This window comes from Acartia tonsa, chromosome 4 (genome assembly GCF_053477335.1).
Source record: "Acartia tonsa isolate MP-2025a chromosome 4, ASM5347733v1, whole genome shotgun sequence".
In the NCBI taxonomy this organism is placed as follows: Eukaryota; Metazoa; Arthropoda; class Copepoda; order Calanoida; family Acartiidae; genus Acartia; species Acartia tonsa.
The window spans coordinates 43,045,223-43,066,049 of record NC_137263.1 but is presented as its reverse complement, the minus strand read 5'-3'; the positions used below and the strand labels follow the sequence as shown (position 1 = coordinate 43,066,049).

General features: G+C 33.3%; 1 protein-coding gene across 1 annotated transcript in view; it reads left to right on the top strand.

Moving 5' to 3' along the window:
• The window catches only part of LOC145317313 (uncharacterized), a 60,661-nt gene extending 39,999 nt beyond the window's left edge, over positions 1 to 20,662 (top strand). The window contains exons 8-22 of the mRNA XM_080158334.1: positions 1,420 to 1,524; positions 1,805 to 1,883; positions 4,212 to 4,285; positions 5,582 to 5,635; positions 6,149 to 6,193; positions 6,906 to 6,997; positions 8,964 to 9,043; positions 9,632 to 9,747; positions 12,161 to 12,359; positions 15,642 to 15,815; positions 16,090 to 16,156; positions 17,914 to 17,986; positions 18,322 to 18,436; positions 19,564 to 19,661; positions 20,536 to 20,662. Of these exons, the coding sequence (XP_080014460.1) occupies positions 1,420 to 1,524; positions 1,805 to 1,883; positions 4,212 to 4,285; positions 5,582 to 5,635; positions 6,149 to 6,193; positions 6,906 to 6,997; positions 8,964 to 9,043; positions 9,632 to 9,747; positions 12,161 to 12,359; positions 15,642 to 15,815; positions 16,090 to 16,156; positions 17,914 to 17,986; positions 18,322 to 18,436; positions 19,564 to 19,661; positions 20,536 to 20,653 (1,489 nt within the window). The 3' untranslated portion in view covers positions 20,654 to 20,662. The remainder of the gene's footprint in view (positions 1 to 1,419; positions 1,525 to 1,804; positions 1,884 to 4,211; positions 4,286 to 5,581; positions 5,636 to 6,148; positions 6,194 to 6,905; positions 6,998 to 8,963; positions 9,044 to 9,631; positions 9,748 to 12,160; positions 12,360 to 15,641; positions 15,816 to 16,089; positions 16,157 to 17,913; positions 17,987 to 18,321; positions 18,437 to 19,563; positions 19,662 to 20,535) is intronic.
• The last annotated feature ends 165 nt before the right edge of the window (positions 20,663 to 20,827 follow it).

The window sequence follows — 20,827 nt, the reverse complement described above, 5'->3', positions numbered from 1 at the left end:
TTTTTAACAAATTTACTACAATTTTGTTTCGACTTTTATATATTTACCCTTAACAGTCGGGCCCCTTGCCGCACCTTAATCAGTCGGGGAGGGGGGGGGGGGAAGCACCGTTAAGGGTTTATATTACAATTTTTCAGTTTAATTAATGAATGTTTATGTTCGTTGCTACCGATTTAGAACTTCGCCTTTATGGACGTTGTCATCCTTATTTTTTCCCCAAAATTTAGGGAAAATACAAAGGGGTTACATAAAAAGAGAAATATTCATTGAAGAAGGCATACAATATGTTTTGAACTTGCTAACCGCTGGACCGATTTGGATCTGCTTTAAATTTTTGTATATATTCCTTCAATGTAAATCGCCGCTATTAAAACAATACGTTCCAACTAAGCGGTTCCCCCCTCACTCCTCTTCCCTCATATAATGATTTATATTTGTCATAGATATTATGCCGACAGAAGCTTGATAAATTATACAAATGACTATGTTTGCTCGAAAAATTTAAATTAATCTATGCATTGAAAACAATAATATAAAAGCTAAATTGCTATTGCTTATTCTAAAGGGCGATTTGTCGTATTTTTAAAATGACTTTTTATAGGTTAGGTTAGGAGTAAAGCTACTGTGAAAAATACAAAGAATTGCCCCATAAGGTGCCATGTTACGAAATGGACTATACCCGATATTTATTTATAGAAAATCTATATTAATTCTTCTTTGGAAGGAAAAATAAAAAAAGATAAAAACAGATTTACAAAGAGTATAAAGATTATAGTATTTTGTACTCTTTGTAACATTATTTCCTAAATTTTCTTTATAAATTATAAATTATCGATCAGTCCTATTTTCCATCCCACCAGTTCTATTATCCATCCCTTTTTTAGGGGTTTCCTTTCCCACCTCTCCTCTCATCCCTCAATTTTTTGTTACGTCACTAAGTTGATTTCTAAGACAGTAATACGGGGTTCGTTTTAATCTTATAATTGTACATTCTATATCCGCGGAAAGCCGTTTATAATACGATGCGAGAAATAACTATTAAACACCCGCACACCCCCACCCCCCCCCCCCAAAAAAAAAGTAAGATTAGTGGGGCACAATGTAAATTTCGGTAAAAATATTTTTTTTTATTTTGTCAGGTTAAGTAAAGTTAAGGTTACTTCATTATGACCTTAGCCACAGAAGGTATGGGTGTTTAATTCAGGGTTCCATTTTGTACAGTACTTATCTAGTACATATGGGTTTTTCTATAGTTTTATAAATGTATCTTAAAAGGTTTAATAATAAAAAATAAGATTCTTAAAATCAAAAAATAGACTTGTATAACTCCTGGTAGCTGTCATTAAGTTTTTTTGTCAGTTAGTCTGTCTGTCTGTAATGCTGTTTACTTGTTGAAGGATAATTATTATGATATTCTAGAACTGGAAAGACAGCTGTGCCAATAGTTTGGTTGCATGATTACCACTTGATGTTGGCAGCTAACACCATCAGAGATTCCGTCATTGATGAAGGTTATAAAATCAGGTGACTGCTTTTTTAAATGAAAATGCCGCGCACACGCGCACTTAAATTCTCCGTCATGTTTAGGGATTCTTCATGTTTCATCACCAAAGACGATATTTTTCCAAACAAAACACAAATAATTAACACAAAATCACCTTTAAGTACAAATATTATATATACATTTTCTAAACCATTTCTGAGAAATACCATATAGCATATTTTTGACCAGTATATAAATTAGTTTTTAATAGAATTTTTGAATGATCTTAAAGAAATTGAAGAAAATTATATTCCTTTTCAGAATGGGATTTTTTCTTCACATTCCCTTTCCTCCCTGGGACATTATGAGAATATTTCCATGGTGTGATGAAGTTTTACAGGTTAGAAAATATTCAGGGGTATCCCTTCCCTTCCTGGGATATTATGAGAATATTTCCATGGTGTGATGAAGTTTTACAGGTTAGAAAATATTCAGGGGTATCCCTTCCCTTCCTGGGACATTATGAGAATATTTCCATGGTGTGATGAAGTTTTACAGGTTAGAAAATATTCAGGGGTATCCCTTCCCTTCCTGGGATATTATGAGAATATTTCCATGGTGTGATGAAGTTTTACAGGTTAGAAAATATTCAGGGGTATCCCTTCCCTTCCTGGGATATTATGAGAATATTTCCATGGTGTGATGAAGTTTTACTGTTTTACAGGTTAGAAAATATTCAGGGGTATCCCTTCCCTTCCTGGGATATTATGAGAATATTTCCATGGTGTGATGAAGTTTTACAGGTTAGAAAATATTCAGGGGTATCCCTTCCCTTCCTGGGACATTATGAGAATATTTCCATGGTGTGATGAAGTTTTACAGGTTAGAAAATATTCAGGGGTATCCCTTCCCTTCCTGGGACATTATGAGAATATTTCCATGGTGTGATGAAGTTTTACAGGTTAGAAAATATTCAGGGGTATCCCTTCCCTTCCTGGGATATTATGAGAATATTTCCATGGTGTGATGAAGTTTTACAGGTTAGAAAATATTCAGGGGTATCCCTTTCCTTCCTGGGATATTATGAGAATATTTCCATGGTGTGATGAAGTTTTACAGGTTAGAAAATATTCAGGGGTATCCCTTTCCTTCCGGGGATATTATGAGAATATTTCCATGGTGTGATGAAGTTTTACAGGTTAGAAAATATTCAGGGGTATCCCTTTCCTTCCTGGGATATTATGAGAATATTTCCATGGTGTGATGAAGTTTTACAGGTTAGAAAATATTTAGGGGTATCCCTTCCCTTCCTGGGATATTATGAGAATATTTCCATGGTGTGATGAAGTTTTACAGGTTAGAAAATATTCAGGGGTATCCCTTTCCTTCCGGGGATATTATGAGAATATTTCCATGGTGTGATGAAGTTTTACAGGTTAGAAAATATTCAGGGGTATCCCTTTCCTTCCTGGGATATTATGAGAATATTTCCATGGTGTGATGAAGTTTTACAGGTTAGAAAATATTTAGGGGTATCCCTTCCCTTCCTGGGATATTATGAGAATATTTCCATGGTGTGATGAAGTTTTACAGGTTAGAAAATGTTCAGGAGTATCCCTTTCCTTCCTGGGATATTATGAGAATATTTCCATGGTGTGATGAAGTTTTACAGGTTAGAAAATATTCAGGGGTATCCCTTTCCTTCCGGGGATATTATGAGAATATTTCCATGGTGTGATGAAGTTTTACAGGTTAGAAAATATTCAGGGGTATCCCTTTCCTTCCTGGGATATTATGAGAATATTTCCATGGTGTGATGAAGTTTTACAGGTTAGAAAATATTCAGTGGTATCCCTTTCCTTCCTGGGATATTATGAGAATATTTCCATGGTGTGATGAAGTTTTACAGGTTAGAAAATGTTCAGGAGTATCCCTTTCCTTCCTGGGATATTATGAGAATATTTCCATGGTGTGATGAAGTTTTACAGGTTAGAAAATATTCAGGGGTATCCCTTTCCTTCCGGGGATATTATGAGAATATTTCCATGGTGTGATGAAGTTTTACAGGTTAGAAAATATTCAGGGGTATCCCTTTCCTTCCTGGGATATTATGAGAATATTTCCATGGTGTGATGCAGTTTTACAGGTTAGAAAATATTCAGTGGTATTCCTTACTTCCCTGAGATATTATAAATTTCAAAGGTTAGAAATGTGGTGGTTTATCTAAAAGTGCCCACGCAGCTTAAGACCCCCCCCCCCCCTTTATATCCTTATACTAAAGTAACAGGATGTTTGTCTGTCTGTGTGTCTGTCTGTCTGTGTGTACCGAAGGATCTCGCTAACCGCTGAACCGATCGGGTTCTCCTTAACAGGGTAGCTTCTCATAAGTCCCGGGAAGGTTTATAACTATTTTGGGGGAGGGTACCACCACCCTCCCAAGAGAAATGACAAAAAAATCGAAATTTTAAAAAACGTTTAGGAGACTTCAACGTCAAATGAAGAGGTATCGTACGTAAAAAATTATAGTAGAAACTTTGTCAAACAAAAACATTTAAAGTGCCACTAGAGGCCTCTAGGGGCGTAGCCGCTAGTTTAAGATAAATTGATTATAAAGAGTAATTTACTTTAATTAGCCTAGCTCTTACGTCACGCCATTAACCTTTTAGGGCCTATACTTGCGTTGCACTGTTACAAGTCAGAAATATTCGTATAAATTTTTGTTTTTCAGGGTATGCTTGGTTGTGACTTGGTTGGTTTTCATATTGAAGACTATTGCCTCAATTTTCTTGATTGTTGTCAAAGGTAATTTAACTTCAATTTGCATTTGTTTGAGGTAGTTTATACACAGTGAGGGGTGCTAGGTTTTATAGTATAAGTTTTTAGTGATAAGATCATTATTTTTATCAATTAAAGGGAATCTTTGTAATATTTGGGATGGTTATATAATTTCCTCTCCTCAAAATGCAAAAGTTCATTTATAGTTTTGTTGATTCTGAGGGGTCGAAGGCACAGGTCAATATAACTTTTTTCTTTCTTATTATTCATGAATACTTTTCTGTAATATAATACAGTACAGTTTAGTTCAGAACCGGTTCTAATCCAGCGGATATTAATCAGTTTATTGGCCAAACTGTAAGTATTATTCATTCATTGATTTGACATTGTAATATTAGAAGGAGGTTAAATGAAATATGAGTATTTAAGTAATTAAGCTAATTGATTATATAATTTGGATGTCCATTCAGTTCAGCTGAAATTTATTACAACAGCAAAAACTATCTTTTGCGTCACATATTTGCAGTTTTATTTCCTACTAGCGGCTTTGTCCTCAACCAGACAGACAGACAGACATCGACCTACTTTGTATTATAGATAACAAAAATTGCATCTAAATAATAAAACTAAAATAAATTTATATTATAGAAATAGTTTATGATATAGAACTCTATCAATTATTACTCCATTTTGATAAATTTGATAAATTTGTCTTTTTTCGAAGTAATTTGCAGAAATGAATTCACGCCCATAATTTGTATATATACTTACAAGAAATAAAAACAATTCGTGTTCGTATATATTATCTTGAGGAAAATTGGAATAATTAAATTTTAAAATTAACTTTTTTTGAGGAAAATAATCTTCTAATGCATGAGATACAAATTTACAAGAGAGAGAGAGATAAATAGACAGACAGACAGACATACATACAGACAGACAGACAGGCAGAAAGATATATAGATAGATACTAATAGATAGATAGATAGACATACATACATACATACACACATACAGACAGACAGACAGACAGACAGGCAGACAGACAGACAGACAGACAGACAGACAGACAGACAGACAGACAGACAGACAGACAGACAGACAGACAGACAGACAGACAGACAGACAGACAGACAGACAGACAGACAGACAGACAGACAGACAGACAGACAGACAGACAGACAGACAGACAGACAGACAGACAGACAGACAGACAGACAGACAGACAGACAGACAGACAGACAGACAGATAGACAGATAGATAGATAGATAGATAGCTAAATTTTCGCTTTTGTTATACCTAATCATCCTTGTTTATTTAAGATGCCTCGGATGTAGAGTTGACAAAAATAAAATGCTTGTGGAGCATTGTGGCAGGTTAGACTCATTTTTTGGATCATGAAAAGAAAACGATGTTGCGGGTTTCGTCGTATTTTCACATTAGCTTATGATGGGTTATCAGGAAATTGGCCCCGCAGGGTTAAGGAAGCTAGCTACACAGGGTTAGAGCCCCCCGCTGGGGCTAGAAATAGGAGAAAAGCTCCTTTAAAAATACGACGAAACCCGCTTCTTCGGTTTCTTTTCATGATCAATTTTTTCTACAGAACCTTCTTTCTATACATGTCAGTCTTGTCCGTCTCACTTTCATTCATAACAAGTTTGTCTGTCATTTGAATGTATAAGACAATGGTCGAAAATGGACAACCAGGTCTGTCGGTCAGGCTACATTCCCTCCTTTTATGACCTCTGAGCATCTGTTCTATAACTCATTTTATCCGATGGTCAGATTGATATGATATTTTTTGTGCTTCGCTACATATGAAAGTTTTCATACTTGGTTATCTTAAATAATTGTATTTTTTAGCTTCTAATTCATTATATTCATTTTAGAACAGTCCAAGTAAAAGCTCTCCCTATTGGTATCCCGTATGCGAGGTAATTTTTTAGTAGCGCCGCTCCTCTAGACGAATATTCGCTGAGCACAAACAGACATCCTGTTTCTTTTTTGGGATTCAACATGTTACTCGCCCAATTTTGCCTTTGGTAGACCGTAATTTAGTTGGGGAAAGAGGAGTCAATTAAACCTTTCCTTCATGCATAATACAATAAGTAATAATAGCAGCTACGCCTTAAGGCCTCTAGGGACACGTGATGAAAGTCAATCCTAAACTTTCAATTTTGATTCTAAAAATCAGGGGGTTATTTTTTCTAGAGGAAATTTCTCTTGGCAGGTTGGAGGTACTCTCCCCCAAAATAAACCTTTCCTTGACTTATAAGAAGCTTCACTATAAAGCAAAATCATATCCTTAGCTACACACAGACAGATTTACATCCTGTTACTTTAATACAAAGATAGCTAGACGACTCTTTAGGTTGGAAAATTATTATGTTAAAAATAACTCTGGTTCGATAATGGAAAGAAAACGAAGTAGCGAGTTTCGTCGTATATTTACAGTAGCTTTTCTTCAATTTCTAGCCCCTTCTGGATGCTCTAACCCTACGAAGCCAATTTCCTAACCCTGCGGGGCAATCGTTAGCATTTACCTAACCTACAATAACCTAACAAATAGCTACTGTGAGAATGCGACGACACCCGCTACTTCGTTTTCTTTCCATGCTTCAAAACTTTATTAGTTAAAAAATTTAGGTTTACCCAGCTAGCACTCGACGCCCCCCGAGTTTTTCCAGAATCTGATGTCAAAGTAGTCCTAGGGGTAGACAGGCTAGACTATACTAAAGGTATTATTTAATACTTATATTTGCGGGAACTTTAGTTTAATGAAATGTTCCAAATTTTAACATTTACAAAACAGCCTACTTTATTGCATCAAGATCCACGACAGATCTATATAGGAAATACATGTCTATATATGAGCTCAAGTTTTCCAAGCGATAAATGTTTAAAACTTATAGTGCTCCAATAATCCGTAATAAACTCTCATTGACCAGAATGATAAGACCCATTATTTTACTGTATAAAGAATAAATTCATTTTTTTTATTTCATGTTGCTATTTGAATTATATTAAAGTATTAAATTTCTATCCACAAAACAAAAAATCTTAATTTATAATATAGTAAGTAAAAGAAAACTTAGTTTTAAAATAATTTGATACTAGCAATACGTGCGTAATGTGGTCAGATATTGAACTAAAATTTAACAGTTAACTAAACATTTTAACCCTTTCAGGACGATAATTTGAAATAAAAAATATTAAGATCCTAAAGAAGTCTAAAGGAAGAAATCGTCAGGGAGAAGTTAATGGAAGAATAGGGTTAATAGTCAGAATTCAGAAAACCAAAAGAAAGTAAATAAAAACATTGAATAAACCTAGCCAATAGCGAGATAATTATATCGAGCCCAACTCTAGTCCTTATATAGAAGCCTGTATATTCGCTCGGCCTGTAGGATCTCTGAAACGGCAAGAACTAATACAGAAAGGGTAGGATGTGAAACAGCCTGCTTTATAGAATATTGGATATTAATTTTATTCTTATGAAAGAAAAAATTTTGAAAGCGAAGATTTTTGTATCAATTTCGTCTAAAATTCTAAAATGAAGCGTTGAATTCATGAAAAAAATATTTTAATATTTAGCAAAAAAGAAACCCTACAATTTTTTATCAAAAGAAGTAAAATTAAATTCTGAAATACTTTAATGTAATCTAATAGAATTTTATAAATGTTAAAAATCAAAATTTGTTAAGAAATGAATTACAATTTACAAGGACACTTATGACCATAGATAGTTCAGTTACTGTATTAAAATAAATAACAAATTAGTTTTACAAATTATTTGATATGTAAGCAATTTGTGCTTTATATTGAAATCTTTAAGCTAAATTTTACATAAAATGAATAAATTAGATAGACAGGTGTATTTAGGCAGGGGCTGCTATTCAAATATCAGCAAATTAATTCCAATTGAAATTGCCGCGAAATTTAATATTTTGTTGGAGTAAGGTTGGAATATAACTTGTTTTTTCATGTAACTGAAAAGGGGTGGATAAGAAGGGGAGGAAAGGGAGGAAGGGGGTTCTGGGGAAATTTTCCTTTATAATTGTTTGTTCGAATCATATTAACTTTTCCCTGGTATTTAGATTTGCTGTGCAAATAAAAAATTGCATTTTCATAAGTTTAATTAAATTTTTCAATAAAGTTCAAATGAATCTGCCATACTCAAGCATGAGTTAGATATTAAATAAAAAAGTATTCGGATCTAGTGCAGTTCAAGGTAAAAATGTTTATGGTAACGAATTTCTTCAAAAATATTTTAATTCTAAAGGCTGTTAGCGGCTGAACGAATATATCATGTCCGCACACCATTCGTTTTAAGTTGCATTTGCATAAGAAATCCTACAAATAATCTGGAATAGCCAAGATCCTTTTGCTCAGGGAAAGCTTCAATTATGAATTTTTGACTATTCCAGTTTATTTTATTTGAAGAAGCCGTTAGAAGCATTTTAAATTCATAGAATTTTAGAAATAATTGTAACAAGGAACATTTAACAACATGTTATATTTTACCGTGAACCAAACATAATATTGGTCTTAATATTTTTTTATTTAATAATTTGGTTGTGAAGCACAAACAATCAAAAATATTACACGTTTTCTATTTTTCTATTTCTGTATCTTAAACTTATAATAGAGAAAAATATAGCCAACACAACATCTTATTTAATGTTACAAAAGTATTTTCTTCAGGTTTATTGAACAGATTAAAAGCATTTGAGAGGTTGTTGGTAAAATATCCAAAGTGGGTGGAAAAAGTGATTCTTCTGCAGGTAAACTACTTTAATTTCAACGTACATTAAGGCATTGACGTCCAAGTTTTTTTTTATTTTGGGAAAGGAATCAAAATGAGGAGGAAGGGATATTCCAACGTCTGAAGGTTACAATTATATCCAACTCCCCCACCCCTCCCAAAAACAAGCATTTTTAGTCGCTTAGCACATAACATTTACAGCCCTTAATTTTTGTTTTTCTATACATTTTTCACATCATTATTTGAGATTTAGAACATTGCTTTTAAAATTTCCTTTAATTGATTTTAAGGATCTCCTTTTTATATAAATAGAAGTTTAAAACATATTTGTAAACTTCTAGAGAAATACAGGGTGATTTAGATTAAACTGCGTTTTCCGATTTTCTGATACAACCAGAAGAAATACATATGTTCTGCACAAAATTTGACCCTAAATTAAACTTCTTCCGATTATTCATAAAAATATCACGAAGTTTTTGAGAAATAAGCAAAAAAACATAAAATAGGTACAGACAAACAAAACATGTTTTTATTGTAATGAATATTATATAATTTATGTTTTTTTTTAAATATACAAAACAAGTTTTTATTTCTTAAAAATTTCCAGGTTGCTGTCCCTTCAAGAACAGACGTTAAAGAATATCAAGAACTTAAGGAGGACATAGACAAATTAGTTGGATGCATTAATGGACATTTCTCAACCCCCTCGTGGTCTCCTATAAGGTTAGAAATAATATATTCCATAGATAAATTAGTTGGATGTATTAATGGACACTTCTCTACCCCCTCGTGGTCTCCTATAAGGTTAGAAATAATATATTCCATAGACAAATTAGTTGGATGTATTAATATATACTTCTCATGTCTTCTATAAGGTTAGAAATAATATATTCCATAGATAAATTAGTTAGATGTGTTAATGGACATTTCTCTACCCCCTCGTGGTCTCCTATAAGGTTTGAAATATTATATTCCATAGATAAATTAGTTAGATGCATAAATGGACACTTCTCAATCCCCTTGTGGTCTCCTATAAGGTTAGAATTAATATATTCCATAGATATATTAGTTGGATGTTTTAATGGACATTTCTATACCCCCTCATGGTCTCCTATAAGGTTAGAATTAATATATTCCATAGATATATTAGTTGGATGTATTAATGGACATTTCTCTACCCCCTCGTGGTCTCCTATAAGGTTAGAAATAATATATTCCATAGATAAATTAGTTGGATGTATTAATGGACACTTCTCTACCCCCTCGTGGTCTCCTATAAGGTTAGAAATAATATATTCCATAGACAAATTAGTTGGATATTTTAATGAACATTTCTCTACCCCCTCGTGGTCTCCAATAAGGTTAGAAATAATATATTCCATAGATAAATTAGTTGGATGTTTTAATGAACATTTCTCTACCCCCTCGTGGTCTCCTATAAGGTTAGAAATAATATATTCCATAGATAAATTAGTTGGATGTTTTAATGAACATTTCTCTACCCCCTCGTGGTCTCCTATAAGGTTAGAAATAATATATTCCATAGACAAATTAGTTGGATGTATTAATGAACATTTCTCTACCCCCTCGTGGTCTCCTATAAGGTTAGAAATAATATATTCCATAGATAAATTAGTTGGATGTATTAATGAACATTTCTCTACCCCCTCGTGGTCTCCTATAAGGTTAGAAATAATATATTCCATAGATAAATTAGTAAGATGTATTAATATATACTTCTCAAGTCTCCAATAAGGTTAGAAATAATATATTCCAAAGACAAATTAGTTAGATGTATTAATATACACTTCTCTTTTCTTTTCTATACTGATTTGTAAATTTATGAACTTATTGTCATGCGTGACGTCATAAGAATAAGAGGTTTCCTTTCCCAATTATCCTCTCACCCTTCCTTTTTAGATGTATTTTTATGACATCACACATGACACTTTCAGCTGTCCCATTTATAATTGATCTTCAAAGATTAGACAAGAAATAGTACTAGGATGACTAATTTTTAGTAGGGTTGGGCCGGATATCCGGTGTGGCCGGATATCCGGTCGGATAGTTTCAATATCCGGTATCCGGATATCCGATGTTGCCGGATATCCGGCCGGATAGTTTCAATATCCGGTATCCGGCCACACCGGATATCCGGCCCAACCCTAATTTTTAGCCGAATCCTTTTGATTCCCTTTTGTTGATTACTTATCCTTTCTTATTACAAAAAAAAACTTAAATACGTTTCTAAACGAGTTAAATCTCGTATTTTTAATTGGATCACAAAAAAATTAAAATAATGAACTAATAAAATACAATTGTCTTTGTTTTGTTTTTGTTATGCAACTCTATTGTATGCATAGCATCTCCTATATGTGTCCGCTTCCCTCACTTACTGACTCACTCATTCTTGTACATGATTGTAGTTTTGACGTATGAGATGGACATAGAATGACTTTACATTTGATTTTTTTTACTCAACTATTGTTTTTATCGGAATATATATACTTGGGTGTTGGATGGTTTCAGGCTATTTCAATTTTAAATAGTTTTAGGCTATTTTCTTCAGTCTTCCTCCCCTTTTTGAATACATGAAGCACCACTGTGCTAGGGGGGGAAGTCACTAGCCTTATAGCTTAATGAAATAATACTTTGTTTGTTTGTCCCCTAAGATCCTGCCAACCACGTAAACATTAAGTTATAAATTTCAAGGAAGCATTACATAGGTTCTGAAATGGTTTGAGGCTCTATCGTTTTTAGATTAAAGTCTTTGGATAGTTTTAGACTATTTTCCTACACCTCCCTTCGCCTTAGAACAAGGATTGCCTTGAGGATAGAGGCGCAGGCGCTTAAAATTTTAATAATAAAATGATGTGTACGTCTACGCATCTATAACTGTTTGCGTTCTTGTTATTATTATTAAGAGAATTTATTATTGTCAGATTGTTTATGTAAAGATTTGAATTTATAAAATAATTGATTATTATTAACAAGGATGACAACTTTCTCTTAAAAGAAACTCAACGTCAACAAATTAGAAAGATACACGCACTTAAAATAACTATAGTGTCTATTCTTGATACAATACAATGATAATAACAATATGGTATAAATATTTGAGAAAAATTTTGTCTAGGTATATCTATGGATGTGTACGTCAGGACCAACTAGCCGCGTACTACAGAGACTCCGTGGTCGGGCTCATCACCCCTCTCAGGGACGGCATGAACCTGGTGGCCAAGGAGTTCGTGGCCTGCCAGCAGGACAATGATCCAGGTGTCCTGATCCTCAGCCCGTTTGCTGGATCTGGACTCATCATGCAGGAAGCTCTTCAGGTAAAATCCTAAAGCAGATATTTGAAAAAACGATGGTTTCTCAAATAGCGGGGTCTTCCTAATTTAGAAATAAATTGGAAATAAGGGGGGGAAGGAAACTTACGTTTGTTTCAGTTTTACGTTTAAGGTTAGGTTAGGTTAGATTAAGTTATCTTGGAAAGGGGTAGCGATGCAGGGTTAGGGCACCGCTGGTAAATGCCCTGCAAGGTTTAGACAGAGAATAAACTAAGAATCAAAAATAATCTAATCATATGATTGTTATTACTTCCCAAGATATAATTTATTGTCCTTGTGAGGTCTTTTGTTAGCTTTTACATAAAGTAAAAATTTTGCAGAATCCAACGTTTCTATTTCATTAGAATTTGTGACGCACGTTTAACTTTATTTGTTTTGTCCAAAAACAAAATTTTCCAATTTATTTGTTATCCACTGTCAATATTTAAATAATAATAACAAGGACAATAATATTTTTATTAGCAAGGCTTTTGAATTTTTGTCTAATTTTAAGAATGAAAACCTCTAGGTACATTTTTAGTATTAAAAAGAAATAATATCTGTCAGTCCAATAAAATATTATTACCTCAGAGCTATGTATATCTTTTCTGGAAATTGACCTTGCGGGACTGTCTAAAGTTTCACTTCACTTAACCTAACATAAATCAATTATTAAAAATGTGAATTATTCAAAAAGTTTTTTGATTGCAGGAAAATTACCATAATTTTTTTTTTTCTGTTGGTGCCATATCTTTGTCCTATCCGGGGAAAGAAAATGGATGATATAAAAATATACATCCTTAATGATATTTGACATAATTAACCCCTTCTGTAGAAAACGTCAACGAATAAGGCAACGTAATCAATAAACTTTGGGTACCAGTTTTGATTACAGTACAATATCCCCTCCTCCCTGGTTTCTACACCAGATGTGGATTCTTAAAAAAAATTGCCCCACTAAGCGATTAGTGGGGCAATTTTTTTTAAGAATCCACCTCAGGATTTTTTTTACTTTGGTAAATTGTATATTAATTCTGCTATTAAACGTAAGAAAAATCATGTTCTGTTTGTCAATGAAAACGGAAAGTTTTCTGAAAAGAATAAAACAAAACAAGGATGACAACATCCATAAAAGCGAAGCACTGAAACGGTAGGACAAACGGACATTAACACTTGTAAAGTGTCAGACCTGAATAATCAGAATGTAAATGTAGGTAAATTTGTTGAAAAACTTCTTGATACACGATAATGTTTATGGACATACTTACACTTTTAGGACTTGATTATAGAGTTGCTTCGCTTATAATATTGTTCTTTGTTGTCCCAGGAATCAATATACCAAAAATCAGATCAAACGGATAACACAAAAATTTGTTGTTGAAAAAGTAGAAAAATCAACATGTTTAAAATGGAGGTACGGACATTCTGGTAATGATTATAGAGTTGCTACGCTTTCTAAATCGTACCTAACTACTACAGGAATCATCATGCAAAGTTTGAAATCGATAGAACAATTATAACATGCCTAAATTAACGAATAAATGCTATCTATCTCAGACGGACGGACGGGCGTATGGACGAACGTACGGACGGACCGACCCTAATTATAGAAAAGCTTCGCTTTTAAAAATTACTTTTGGATGATTTGCAATGATTTCTGTCGACTATATGGTCATTGTTGACACTTCAGAAATATGTCGTTAGTATGTTTAACTATATTCGTAACTTTCGCTTTACGTAAATTCCCATTAAACTTATAAACCAAACCGTAAATGCTACAATAAATTTATGTATCAATTTGAAACTAGAATTGACAAGCTTTCTTACAATTATATTTTTGTGCCTTGCTACTTTTGGATATTGGCATTCTTATTATTAGAAATAACCAAGCAATATAAATTTTCTAAGGTGCATTTTTTATTCGTATTTCCGTAATCCAATTTTTCCCTTTCGTAAATTCAACTTTCATGTTTTATTTTTTTTTTTAAATTGTTTGTTCTTGTGTTTAGTTAGATATTTTCAATTTTTTTCTTGAATAGATCTGCTCTTACAGTTTCAGGAGAGAAGTTACTCTATAACTAGGACATGTCAGTGCGTCCGACATTTAGCACTTCGTGTCGCCAGTAAATTTATTTCGTCGTTGTTAAAATATTAAAGACTGCTCAAAATTAAATGCACCTATATCCTATTTTAATAAATGATTACTTATATGTCAAGGTTCTTAGAGGCCTCTAGGGGTTATTGAGAAAAGTGCGTGGAAGGGGGGGGGGGTTACGAGTAGAATAATAGTAATATTAATAAAGAAGTTCACTTTAAAGATGAACATTATCATATTAGCGAGATCCTGAAATCAGAGACAGACAAACATCCTCTTAATTTTACTTAAGAATGTTATTTCATTGATATTGCTGTGCTACCTATTGACATATGTGTCCTAGTTTTTTTTTTTACAAAGAACTCGGCACAACAAAAGATGGACACTCACAGAAAGAAAAGTCATTTATTTAAAAAATACCAGGGGAAAGGGAGCATTAGTGGGTATTCTTAATATTTCTAAAGTAGCTGGATGTATGTTTGTGTGAATTTCCTATAAGTTTTCGCAAATGGCTGGAACAATAATTTTATAATTTACTTTGAATTCTTTGTATTGGCGAATGAAAAAGTTACCCAAAGAAAACACCCCTAGATTTGAAATAGATGATATTATCAAAAAAAGTAAATTTTCATACATCGATTTTTTTACGATATTTTAACATATCAAAATACGGATATATAATTTTTTCTCTTATTGACCTTGCCTTATACCCTGAAAATATTATAAAACAATGTTTGAAAGGTGGGAAGAAGTTTGGTAATCTTATTCAAGACCTCATTAAGATTTTACTTTTGTGAAAATTATCAAACGCTCTGCAGAAGTCTAACTAACATTAATTAATATTATTTTTATATCTATATTTTACAGTTTTATGTTATATTTTTCAATATTTTCAAAATCTTATAGGACCTTAATTACTTAAAGTACTATTTTTACGAAAGTCTAGCTACCATTGATTAGAGCCTAAATGTTTGTATATTTAACAATCTGAATATTTTTGTTAGTAATTTAAAGTAAGTAAATATAAATCCTTATATAAAACTAACAGGATGTCTGTTTGCAAGGAAGTTTCTCAACTCTCCAAAAAGAAGTCGCCCCTAAAAAATCTCCCCTCTCATCAAATGCCTCAAGAGGCCTACAGGGGGCGTATCCGCTTGTGTGTAATATCTTCAAACTAAAAATACACATCTTAGGTGAACCCGTACGAGATGGAGAACGTGGCGGACACGCTGAACCGCGCCCTGGAGATGCCGCTGGACGAGAGGCAGCTGCGTATGTTCCAGCTGAAGAAGCGAGAGAAAAAGATGGACGTGGACGCCTGGGTGCAGGCCTTCCTACACACCATGGGGGTCATCTATGATAACAAGGTTATAATGAATGCTTTTATAAAATTTAGTGTTTTGTCGCCGGCAAGCACAGGCTTATAGATTAGAACTACGTATAATTATACAATAAAGATGACCAAACAGTTAGGAGGTCATATCTAATACAAGCTTACAAATATCAGATCAGGGGATCTACATTTTATGAGCCAGCTCTCTATCTTTCCTCTGAGAAAATTTACTTTTATTAATGTAATCAGACGGACAGACTAATCCTAATCATAGAGTAGCTTGCATCAATTAAAATATAATAATCTAGGATGAGACTCCCCATGAAGAACAATATTTGGATAAAATAGAGGTCAAAGATTTTGATATCAGCTTAGGTAAATAATTATTTCTTTTTGAAAAACAGGAAAAATAAAATTTATTTTTAATTTTATATTTTTTAGAGATTTTAATTTCTTTGATTATTGGTAATAAAACCGCTCGACGAAGCCCAATCTGTACCACTTTTGATTACTGTGACGTCATATAATGAGAGAGATGAGAAGAGAAGTGGGAAAGAAAACTCCTAAAAAAGAGATGGAGAATATCTCATTTTTATTACGTCACAGGAATCAAAGTGGTGCAAAAGTGGCACAGATTGGGCTTCGTCAAACCGCTTTTTCCCCCCGAAAACTAAATATCTGTTAAAATATGATTTTTGGTGTTACAGGTACAGACACCCCACCCCCCCCTCCCGTATGTGAAAACAGTTATTTAATGTTTTTCTTATAATGTTTGTGTTTTAGGTCAGGTTTGGTTAGGTTAGGTTTGGTACAGGGTAGCCACACAGGGATAGGGCACCTAATATAATAAAATGAAAAGTTAGTAAATCAGCTATAGATTTTTGCTGAATATTTTTTACGCAAATAAACAAGTGGTGGAATAATTTCCCTACTTGTTTGTTTTGTAATAGTTATTTATCGCGTAGTATTTATAAACAGCTTTCCGCGGATATAAAAATATACAATTATAAGATTTAAACTAGTTTTGTTAGCCCCGAGATGCCGAAGGTATGGTCTAACAAACCTGATTTTGATATTGTGATTGTACATTTTTATATTCGTAGAAAACTGGTTATAATACTATACGATACATGATTTTTCAGCATGGCTTAGAACCGGTTCTAATTCATCGAATATATATCGGTTTCAAAGTCATACTGGAAATGAATTTACCAGGGATAAGGGATGGGAAACGTAGGAAAATATTATTAGGCCTATTTCAAGCCTAGGCCTAAAAAAACAGTTATAGGATGGCGCAGTAGTTCGTTATAAATGCAAATGAAATAGCTGCGTGTGTGTGTAGATAAAGTATAGAATAAAATTCAGGTAGCTAGTCAAAAGTAAATATAGATTTTATTATAAACCTATATATTAATGGCTTTTGTTAAAATGAAGTTTTTTTTCTCCCAAAATTTTTTTCTCTTTTACTTTGGTAATTTGAATTTTCAGAAAGCTATCGTGGGGTTTCACTCAGACAGATTTTAGTTTGTATTTCTTTGCTTTTTTTATTATGGAGTAAAAATTTTATTTGAAAATATCATTGCTAATTAAAATTCAAAATAAATAAATCAATAGATAAGCACTTGGGTAGCATTCTATCAAGTTCTTTGGATACTATTATTTAATGATAGATTTGTACTGTGTTGTATTGTAAACTACCAAATGAAATTCGTAGCTACCCACTTTCCAAAGAATAATCCCTTTTTTTTGTTTTTTCTATATGGTCCTTTTTTAATGTTTAACTCTGAGCAGATTTAATAATTAAGCTAATGTGATCAAACACCATTTATATTTATTTTGTATTAGCAGACAAATCATTATTTTTTCTAGAATTGTCTGCTTCTAAAAATTGCCGCGGTTTGTTATATCTCCATCCGCCAATTGATGATTGGTTGCTACAAAACAGGCAGATCCTTATTGGTTTAGAGCAATAGCTACTTGGGAGCATCCGCCAGGGACGACATTTAATTAGGAATTGGTAAAAGTTGCAATATCCCTTTAGAAACTAGGCCGGGACCTAATTAATGGCCAGGTTTCCTATCCCTTATCCCTGGAATTTACTTGTTATGATAAGAAGACAAATATTATTTTAGGTCCATTAGTTGATAACTGTACAAAGTTAGGAGTTATTCTGGACTTTGATGGAACCTTGTCTTTTCTGGCCAGGTATGATATTTTATACTATCTCCATATATTCTATACTTGGTGGGTATATAATAGTCGATCTTACATTTTTTAACTGAAAAGAAAAATTAAAACAACTTCATTGGAAAACTTCCCCAAAATATCTATTAACCTTCCCTGTTCTATATAAGAAGTCTCACTTTAATTGAGATCCATATAGGTTCTGCTGTTATCGAAACCTTTTACTGCGGACATACAGAAACCAATATTTTATTACTATAGAATGATTTAGGAATGATATATGTATATTTCTTCAAATTTTTTTAAAATGTATCTTTAACCGGTTTAGGGAAGCTACATAAGATTTTTATATCTAGGACTCCCTCGCTGGCCATAATACCTCCAGAGACTAAACGAGTTTTGGAGCGGCTATCCAATTATCATGACTGTCATGTGGCCGTCATTTCTGGTAGAAATCTGGAAAATCTACAGGTTTGTACCAATAAACAAAAATTTAAATATATATGCTTGAATTGTGAATTAATGGTAGCAACCATGCTTTAAAGATATTATGCTTATTTATACATTATGGTGGCAACCATGGTCTAGAGATATTATATATATTTATATTATAGAAGGTTGGTGCAGAAGGTATAACTTATGGTGGCAACCATGGTCTAGAGATATGATATATATTTATATTATAGGAGAAGGTTGGTATAGAAGGTATAACCTATGGTGGCAACCATGGTCTAGAGATATTATATATATATATTATATTATAGGAGAAGTTTGGTGTATGTAGAAGGTATAACCTATGGTGGCAACTATGGACTAGAGATATAATGTATATTTATATTTTAGGAGAAGGTTGGTGTAGAAGGTACAACCTATGGTGGCAACCATGGACTAGATATATTATATATATTTATATTTTAGGAGAAGGTTGGTGTAGAAGGTATAACCTATGGTGGCAACCATGGTCTGGAGATATTATCCTTATACTAAAGTAACAGGATGTCTGTGTGTCTGTCTGTGTGTCTGTACCGAAGGATCTCGCTAACCGCTGAACCGATCGGGTTCTCCTTAACAGGGTAGCTTCTCATAAGTCCCGGGAAGGTTTATAACTATTTTGGGGGAGGGTACCACCACCCTCCCAAGAGAAATGACAAAAAAATCAAAAAAATTTCAAATTTAGAGGAGACTTCAACGTCAAATAAGGTGGTATCGTACATAAAAAATTAACTTTAACAAACAACAACATTTAAAGTGCCACTAGAGGCCTCTAGGGGCGTAGCCGCTAGTATATTTATATTATAGGAGAAGGTTGGTGTAGAAGGTATAACCTATGGTGGCAACCATGGACTAGATATATTATATATATTTATATTTTAGGAGAAGGTTGGTGTAGAAGGTATAACCTATGGTGGCAACCATGGTCTAGAGATATTATATATATATATATTATATTATAGGAGAAGGTTGGTGTATGTAGAAGGTATAACCTATGGTGGCAACCATGGACTAGAGATATTATATATATTTATATTAAAGGATATGGTTGGTGTAGAAGGTATAACCTATGGTGGCAACCATGATCTAGAGATATAATATATTAGGAGAAGGTTGGTGTAGAAGGTATAACCTATGGTGGCAACCATGGTCTGGAGATATTGCATCCAGATGGTACCAGATTTAACCACCCGATGCCTCCAGGGTAAGTTAGTCTTGTTGTCATAGTGATTAAGAAGTCCAGGGGTCCAATTTTGTACAGTACGGTACATATTGATTTTTCTGTCGGGGAGAGGTCATAATAAGTTTAATGATACCGCTTTCTTATTCGTTGGTTTAACATCTTTGAGGATTTTTATTGTTTTTTGATTAGTTACTTCATTAAGTTGAGTGTCCAAGCATTTCAATCACTAATTGGAATCTACAGAAGGGGAACTTGGTGTATTTTTATTGGAATGTACATCAATTCATCGGCTTTTGTCTTATCCCTTTTGATCCATGATTTTATAATTTAAAAGAATACTTATACTGAGTTCCTGCCATCATAGCATCAATATTTAAGATATTTTTCAGGATGACTTTGGAACCGATTAATATCCGCTGGATTAGAACCGGTTCTAAGCCATACTAAAAAATCATGTATCGCATCGTACTATATCCAGTTTTCTATGAATATAAAGATGTACAATCATAACATTAAAATCAGATTTGTTAGCTCTTGTTGTCAGCATCTCGGGGCTAACAAAACTGGTTTTAATCTTATAATTGTACAATTTTTATATCCGCGGAAAGATGTTTATAATACGATGTAATAACTAACTATTCTGAAATAACAGATCCATAGTATAGATATACAGATAACTACCTCCATTCCTTTTTCAATGACCTTTTTTGTCTGCTTCCAAAATATTTTCTGCTACTTGACTGTTTTAATATAAGCGACACCATTGGTCGATTTTCAATGACCCAATTGAGTGTTAGCACAAGGATACTGCAATGGGGAGATACAGTTATTTAACCCTTTCTCCCTCTAGTGTCATACTCTAATCCTGAAATAACAAGTGCACTATTATGCATAGGTACAAGGAAAGGTTGGAGAAGCTTGAGGAAGAGTTGAGAGAGAGATGTACAGTGAATGGAGCTTGGGTGGAACCTAAAGGACTTCTGGTGGCTTGGCATTACAGGAATACAGATTAATATGTCTTTTTATTTACTTTCCAGGGATCTTAGAGGATAAGACAATAAGGATTTATTTAACAGTACCCAACGTTTTTAATCAAACCAAGAACGTGGTTATAAAACTTTGGGTACCAGTGTAATTTAAAGTTCAATATTCCATCTCTCGTGCATTATAATTAACAATGAAAATCT